The sequence below is a fragment of the Sparus aurata genome, chromosome 13, assembly GCF_900880675.1.
Source record: "Sparus aurata chromosome 13, fSpaAur1.1, whole genome shotgun sequence".
In the NCBI taxonomy this organism is placed as follows: Eukaryota; Metazoa; Chordata; class Actinopteri; order Spariformes; family Sparidae; genus Sparus; species Sparus aurata.
In genome coordinates, this window is record NC_044199.1 from 35290478 (window position 1) to 35298770 (window position 8293).

The 8293-nt window shown below is 44.8% G+C and overlaps 1 protein-coding gene across 3 annotated transcripts in view; it reads left to right on the plus strand.

The window, feature by feature from the left end:
• The first annotated feature begins 1749 nt into the window (after nucleotides 1–1749).
• Nucleotides 1750–8293, plus strand: part of emsy (EMSY transcriptional repressor, BRCA2 interacting) — a 22981-nt gene continuing 16437 nt past the window's right edge. For 2 of the 3 annotated variants that reach the window (XM_030438334.1, XM_030438338.1), the window contains exons 1-12: nucleotides 1754–2208; nucleotides 3216–3324; nucleotides 3655–3754; nucleotides 3849–3923; nucleotides 4029–4204; nucleotides 4279–4434; nucleotides 5670–5929; nucleotides 6012–6249; nucleotides 6544–6753; nucleotides 6881–7030; nucleotides 7217–7390; nucleotides 7467–7603. In XM_030438334.1, coding sequence (XP_030294194.1) covers nucleotides 2206–2208; nucleotides 3216–3324; nucleotides 3655–3754; nucleotides 3849–3923; nucleotides 4029–4204; nucleotides 4279–4434; nucleotides 5670–5929; nucleotides 6012–6249; nucleotides 6544–6753; nucleotides 6881–7030; nucleotides 7217–7390; nucleotides 7467–7603 — 1788 coding nt within the window. In that variant the 5' untranslated portion in view covers nucleotides 1754–2205. Of the gene's footprint in view, nucleotides 2209–3215; nucleotides 3325–3654; nucleotides 3755–3848; nucleotides 3924–4028; nucleotides 4205–4278; nucleotides 4435–5669; nucleotides 5930–6011; nucleotides 6250–6543; nucleotides 6754–6880; nucleotides 7031–7216; nucleotides 7391–7466; nucleotides 7604–8293 lie in introns of all 3 variants that reach the window. The other variant, XM_030438337.1, reaches the window with a different exon arrangement.

Here is an 8293-nt window from a genome sequence, read left to right on the forward strand (position 1 = left end):
CATAGTAGGATTTTAGTTATTCGTGTGTATTTTCATTATTTTATTATGATATTATTTGTTGTGTGTTTTTAATGTCATTTGGCAGCATTATCAAAGTGTTCTATGTATCTGTCTGTAGGTGGCAGCACTGCGCCGCAGAGAGGAAGAAGAAGAAGAAGAAGAAGAAGAAGAAGAAGAAGAAGAAGAAGAAGAAGAAGAAGAAGCAGAAGAAGAAGAAGAAGAAGAAGAAGAAGAAGAAGAAGACGCCTGTAGCGTCGTGATAAAGCCCACGAAGGAGAAGCGGCGCCATCAGAAAATAAAAAGTTAAACTTATACGGAAAGAACTTAGACAGAGTAAACAGCTTTCGATTCTTGGGATTGATTTTTGATTCTAGATTAACGTGGAGAGAACATGTGAAGGGAATAGTAGAAAAAAGTAAGGGAGTATTAAAATGTTATGAGGTGTTTGGCCGGATTAGAATGGGGAGCTGATTTTACTTCGTTAAAAGACATATATGTAGCACTCATTAGGTCTAGAATAGAGTATGGTAGTGTGGGATACGGATCAGCAGCTAAATCGGTCCTCTCACAGCTAGATATTATTCAAGCTCGAGCATTAAGAATTTGTCTAGGAGCATTGAAGACAGCACCAGTATGCTCCCTTCAGGTTGAAGCAGGAGAAATGCCATTATGGCTCAGAAGGAAACAGCTTATAGCCAACTACTGGACAAACCTAAAAGGGCACAGTGAGGATCACCCAACAAAGAGAGTTTTGGAGATGTGTTGGGAAAAAGGGAAAGAACAAGCTTTGGGTGGGTCAGTGAGGGTTTAGCACAACAACTAAAGATACAGCAGAGAGAATTCAGCCCAACACTTCTGTGGACAACAAGACCAGAATGGATGTTACAAGAATCAAGCATAGATCTAGAAATATGGAATATCAAGAGAAGAAATAAGACAGCAGATCTAGTTCAGGAATTTTATAACTATGTAGATGGAAAGTATGGGGAATATGTGTACATATACACAGATGGATCAAAAGAGCCGAGGAGCAACTGGTGCAGCCGTGGTGATTCCCAGCCATCATACCACAATACCAAAGAGAACATCAGATCATTTAAGCATATATGCAGTAGAACTATGCGCAATATTACTGGCAATAGAATGGATGGAGGACGAGGTGGACAAAAAGATAGCCATATGTAGTGATTCAGTTTCATCAATACTGAGCATTAAAAACAGGACAGGTAAAACACATCAAGAAATACTATATGAAATACTCGTAAGAACGTCCAGATTAATACAGCAGGGGAGGGAAATAACGTTCATGTGGGTTCCAGCGCATTCAGGAATACAAGGAAATGAAAAAGCAGACAATACTGCTAAGGAGACAGTGAAGATAGAAGAGGTGGAAATGAAAGTAAAATTATCAAAAGCAGAGGGGAAAAGTTTAATATGGAAGGAAATAAATAATCAGTGGAATCAACATTGGATGAAGGAGGAAAAAGGGAGACATCTATATAAATGACAAAGTGTAGTAGGAGAGATAGGATGTTATGGAGATAATAGAACAGAACAAGTAATCATGAGCAGAATAAGAATAGGGCACAGTAAATTGAACAGCACACTTAATATAATAGGCAAGCATACAACGGGTCTGTGTAACTCTGGGGAGAGGGAGACAGTAGAACATGTGTTAATAGCATGTCCTGGATATGAACGGGAGAGGGAGACAGTAGAACATGTGTTAATAGCATGTCCTGATATGAACGGGAGAGGGAGATGATGACTACAGGGTTACGGAAGGTAGGAGTAAGGGAAATTAACTTTAATAATATTACAGAATGTGGAAAATCTAGGGAGGTGAGGAGAAGCATCTTGAGATTTGTTGTATCAACTGGATTAATTAAAGGGATGTAGAAGAAGAGGAAACGGGAAAAGTAAAGTCCAGTAGATGGCGGTATATGCAACAATAAGGATGCCGACTGCCATTAAACAACAAAGAAGAAGAAGCTGCTCCATCAAGAGGCCAGCCGCAGCTAGCTAACAGAAACGTAAACAGCAGTGTGTCTGTGGACATCAGGCTGCTTCAACACTTCACCTTCTGTCGTCTTCATTTATTCCACAATAACTACATGATGTGTTAGTTTATCTAATAAGCTCATGGTCAGACATGTTTGCTCGGAAGTCGGATTTACAAAGGCCTTGAAGTTGTCCTGCTAACAGATGGTAAGACATTGATTTGGCTCATAGAAGAAGCTAGCAAGCTAGCTAAGCAAAGGGTTTCAATACGAGCTGAAACAAACTGTAAGGTTTGTCTGTCGGAGGCTCAGCCTGCCGGGGTGCGACACTTTCATCTGAGCACCTTACTAATGCGTTACAGCCGTATTACATGTTATTACAGCGGTGGGTCCGGGGATAATCGGATGGATGCCATTCTACGCAGACCCAGTAACGTTAGCTACCAGCCGTGTTGTCCGTTGTTCTGACAGAATCTGAGCCAGAAAACTTACGAGAAAAATGTTTCTCTGATTCTGATCAAATGTCGGAACCAGTTGGAACAGAGTCACGTGTTTGTGAACAACAAGGCGCATCTGTTACATTCGGCACAATAATTGTTATTCGATGTAAACAAAACCTCCACTTCTGTGTCTGGTGGCCTGGTCCGTCCAGTGACCGAGACCTCCTGTGGTGGGTGGTCCGGGTCTGTGGGAGCAGCTGGAAAGACTCTATTAAAACATAAAGGAGTCTCACTGTGAGTCATATTCTGAGATGTGCAGGCTCCTTAATTCACGTGTGCCATTAGTCAAGCTAAAATGAAACTGCTGGATTTGTAAATGGAGTTTGGTTTGATATCTTTACAGTGTGAGTCCAGTCACGTTTCTGTTTGTTTCATTGTCAACAAAGTGCAATGTGTTGATCCCACTGACAAGTTTCGTGTGTGTAGTTCATCCCTCTAAGCTGTTTTTATCGAGAGTTGTATGTCGATATAGTAATAATTTGATATATCGTGACCACTTTAACTTCGGTTTTTCGTTCCATAAAGTAAACTCATGTAATAAATGTTCCCGTTTCTAACATCATACGATGTAATTGGAGCTGCTGTCACCGTATGTGATCAGAGTGACAGACCTCCAGCTGTCAGTGTTTATCAGTCTTGTTGGACTTTAAAATGAAGCAACATGCTGCAGCAGTACGCTCGTTTTCACCTGTATGATTGTTCTGTGTGCACTCAGCCCATGATTCAGCTGGAGAAGCCGGTCCTGACTGGTACCATGCCGGTGGTATGGCCCACCATCCTCGACCTCGGCAGAGACGAATGCAAAAGGATCCTCCGCAAACTGGGTGAGAGCATCGCACAGTGAAATCTTTTACTCCATACTTTTGTATCTGTAAATGTTTGATACGTATTTAATCTCATTCATTTGAATCTTTACTTCCTGTGTGTTCACGTCCTTTATCCTTCTGCCTCGTCTGGTTCAATTTTCTTTTGCAAAGCACTTTGTAACGTTGTGTTTTTAACACTTAGCTGGAGAATTGAATGTCTGAGTTTAATTTGGTGTTTCGGTTTCACAGTGTGTCACACAACACATTCAAAGTTGGACATGAACAACCTGCTGCAGTGCTGCCTGATGCTAGTGTGTGTGTCTGTGTGTGTGTCTGTGTGTGTCTCAGAGCTGGAGGCGTACGCTGGGGTGATCAGTGCCCTACGAGCTCAAGGAGACCTGACGAAGGACAAGAAGGATCTGCTGGCAGAACTCACTAAGATCCTCGGGTAGTTAGTTGCCACATTTAAGACGGACAGAAACTTTTTTCAATATTTGCAGATGAACTTTTCTTATTTAAGATGCTCTGTCCCGTCCTCTCAGTATCTCCACAGAGCGTCATCGGGCTGAAGTCCGCAGAGCTGTTAATGACGAGCGCCTCACCACCATCGCATATCAGTGAGTTACAGTTTGACATGAAGTCTGATGTGATGTCGTCTGCTGGACGCTGAGAGTCATTAAGAACCGCTGGATTGCAGTTCTGATCAGACTCATGTTTCTCAGCATGTCAGGTCCCAACAGCTCATCTGAGTGGTCCATTGAAGGACGTCGGCTGGTCCCCTTGATGCCGAGGCTAGTCCCTCAGACGGCCTTCACTGTGACCGCTAATGCAGTGGCCAGTGCCACAGCCAATCAGAACGCCTCCCTGCTGCTGCCAGCTGAAACGGGAAACAAAGAAGGTGAGTTGGCGCCTCTTTGTATCTGAGAGTGCTTAAAACAGATGAGATGTTGATTGTTTAATCTCCTCCCTCAGTGGTCGTATGTTACTCCTACACAAGCACCACCTGCACCTCCACCAGCGCCACCGCCACCAGCGGAGCCATCGGAGCCATTGTGAAGTCTCCACGACCTCCCAGTCCTTCATCTAATGTAGTGGTGCTGCCCAGTGGGAGCACCGTCTACGTCAAGAGTGAGTCAGCATCATAAATCACTCTGAACTACAGTATCTCTTCAGCTGTAAAACAGTCGAGTCAGCTGAAAGAGGTTATTGTAGATAACTGTGTTAAAGCTCTTTCTCAGAATGACCCAAAATACCTAAAACATGCTGTTTTAAATCTTAATTTTTGGTTGAAGTGAAGTTACTTTTTCTTAAAACAAATGCGAGACCACAGTTATTGACATCATTGCTTCTTTGACACTTAATATAATGCACATGCATTCTTTCTCCGGTTGTCCCAATTACGTTACTAAAATCAGGATGTCTTCTGGTCTTTTAAATCGTCATACAATGTAAATTTTATAAATATTCAGCCTCAGAAGTCATCGGATCTCACATGTGACGTCGTAATTGACAAAAAAACATTTCATTGACTAAATTTCTTTCAGTCAAACGAGTGGAGCTCTTCACTGTGAACGTTTCTGATGTTAAACATCTGTAAAGCTACGACTGAATATAATGTGTTTCTAACTTTATACTTCACTCACCTGTTGACAAAATGTAGATTAACCATTGAACTGAAAAACTGCAGACAGCTTGATTCTCGTCTGAACTAAACCTTGAGAAATGTCCTGCTCAGCCTGAAGGGGGCGCTGTAAGGCTCATCTACCCTGTACTCAGTGATTTAAACATCAACAAACTGAACCAAACTGCTGTCCTGATGTAAACTTTCTACAGCTTTGTGTTTCTCCGGACAGATTCAAAGTTCTGAACAAACGTCTGCTCACACATGAAACTGACAGATTTCATCCAACAGATGTTCAGAGTGAAACTGAGAGAGAGACCGAACGAGTCTGTAAATCATCAACACTGAATCAATATTTCAGTTCTTTGAAGCAACAGGTTTTTTTGTTTTCAGCTATAATGAGGAGGAACTTGTGATCAGGACTGTGGAGGAGAGACGTTTAACAGTATTCACTGTTTATTCATCATTTGAATCTGGAGACTTTTCCAGAGTTATCTTAGTTTGGAATGACATACTTAGATCACATGACTAGAAACAAACTAGTTGATTCATTGATTAGATGATTTCCAGATAATTAATTATCAGCAGTCGTGATATGACAGTTTGGTTATAAATAAATGGTTAAGGTCAATTTTCAATCAAGTCAGCTGAGATGTTCTTCTTTTCCTCGTCTTATTTTGAGGTAAATTTAACATCTTACACAATATTTAATGACGTCATCTTACCTCCGTTTCCCTCTCAGGTGTGAGCTGTTCGGACGAAGACGAGAAGCCTCGTAAGCGGCGGCGGACCAACTCGTCCAGCTCATCTCCGGTGATGCTGAAGGAGGTGACCAAGGTGTCGCCGCAGGTGTCCAAGAACATCACGGTGCCGGTGAGCGGCAGCCCCAAGATGAGCAACATCATGCAGAGCATCGCCAACTCCCTGCCGCCTCACCTGTCCCCTGTCAAGATCACCTTCACCAAGCCCACCATCCAGACCACCAACACCACCACCCAGAAGGTGAGAGCTGCACCTGTTCACCTGCGCTGATGACCTCAACACGTCTCTGTACACCGTTTAAAAAAGTATCGTCTTCATCCAGGTCATCATCGTCACAACGTCTCCAAGCTCCAACTTTGTGCCCAACATCCTGTCCAAGTCTCACAACAACGCCGCCGCCATGTCCAAGCTGGGCTCCACCTCCATGCTGACCACGCCCACCCACAAACAGACAGTGGTGTTCCCTGCCAGCTCCAGCCCCTCCTCCAACGCCACCACGGTCGCAGTGACCTCCGTGGTCTCCTCCACACCCTCCGTGGTCATGTCGACTGTGGCAACATGTAGGTCCAACATCCATAGAGCATAAAGCACATCGACACCCGACACATCAACATCGACACATCAGCAGCTGCTCACATTCAGTGAACCAGAATTGCAGCATTCTCCTGAATGACTGCAGCAGCTGCAGACTTGTCTTGAATGGACCTCAGACGCGGTGCACGCTAAAGCTTTCATCTTAGCAGTTACAGTGATGGATTTTAAATTAGGGTGTAAATAACGTTTCTGTTGTTTCTGTAGCTGAGCTGTGTGAGTCACTGGCTTCACCTGTAACGTGCGTCCACTGACTGTTTCAGGCGCTGCCTCGGCTGCAGTGAAGGTGGCCTCAGCCAGACTTCCTTCGCCAAAGACTATGGTGGGCTCACCTGCTCAGATCCTGGCTCAGTTCCCCAAACAGCAGTCACCCAAACACTTGCAGCAGAGCTCACCTGTGGGAGCAGGTGTGAGTCAGAGCAGCAGCTCTCCTGGATCAGCTAAACCCACCATCCAGATCAAACAGGAGTCAGGTGAGGTGACACCTGACATCACCTGTCTGTCTATAAATAGATATATTATAGATATGACTGATTATCTTTTTGAATTAAATTCTGTTTGAATGTGCTGCAGAATGTAAGAATTTTTTTTCCTCCACAGGAGTGAAGATCATCACTCAGCAGGTTCAGCCCAGTAAAATCCTGCCCAAACCTTCGTCAGTCGCTCTGTCCAGCAGCAGCTCCTCCCCCATCATGGTAGTCAGTAGCAACGGGGCCATCATGACCACCAAGCTGGTCACTCAGCCCACAGGTCAGTCACCTCAGCTTACATCCTGTCAAACATCTCAGCTGTTTCCTTCACATCATCATCCATTCAAATCTGATCAGGCAACAAGTTAATAGAACATAGTACAGCAGTCTCGTACCCAGCTGCCGGTCTGCTAGACATATATTACAGAATATATGTGTGTGTGTGTGTGTGTGTGTGTGTCTGCAGCGACCCAGGCCACCTACACCAGGCCCACTGTGAGCCCCGGCCTCGGAGCGAGGATCTCAGCCTCCAGCGGAGGGACCACCTACGTGAAGACGACCAGCGGCAGCATCATAACAGTGGTGCCCAAGTCTCTGGCCACGCTGGGAGGAAAGATCATCAGCAGTAACATCGTGTCAGGTCAGTCACCCTGAAAGATCTAGAATGATGACGTCTCACTTCAGCACATCAAATATAATCTTCTCTGCTGCTGCAGGCACAACTACCAAGATCACAACCATCCCCATGACCTCCAAACCAAACGTCATCGTGGTTCAGAAGACCACGGGGAAAGGAGCCACCATCCAGGGCCTGCCGGGCAAGAACGTAGTGACCACGCTACTCAACGCCGGGGTCAGTCACTCGATCTACATGCTGGCATTTATTGACCGGGTGATGTTATTGATGTGAGATTGGAAGGAGAGTGTACTGTCGAGGATGACACCCAGACTCTTAACCTGTGGGGAGGGGGAAACGGAGCAGTTATCAATGATGAGGGGGAAACTGTCGGTTTTGGAAAGTGTTGACTGTGTGCCAATGAGAAGAATCTCAGTTTTGTCAGAGTTGAGTTTTAGTAGATTTGAAGTGAACCAGGATTTTATTTCAGTTAAGCAGTCGGTAAGGGAGGAGGGAGGGAGGTTGGAAGTGGGTTTGCTGGCGAGGTAGAGCTGGGTGTCATCTGCGTAACAGTGAAAAGTGATGTTATGTTTGCGGAAGATATTGCCAAGGGGAAGGAGATAAATGATAAAGAGGAGGGGCCCCAGGACAGAGCCCTGAGGCACACCAGAGGTGACAGGGGAAGGTTGGGATGTGAAGGTTTTGAGCTGGATGAACTGAGTACGGCAGGAGAGATATGATTTGAACCAGTTTAGAGGAGTATGAGTGATACCGAGGGAGGACAGTCTCTTGAGGAGGGTGGTGTGACAGATGGTGTCGAAGGCTGCACTGAGATCGAGGAGGATGAGAATGGAGAGTAAACCAGTATCAGCTGCCATGAGGAGGTCGTTGGTTATTTTTAAGAGTGCAGTTTCTGTGCTATGGAGA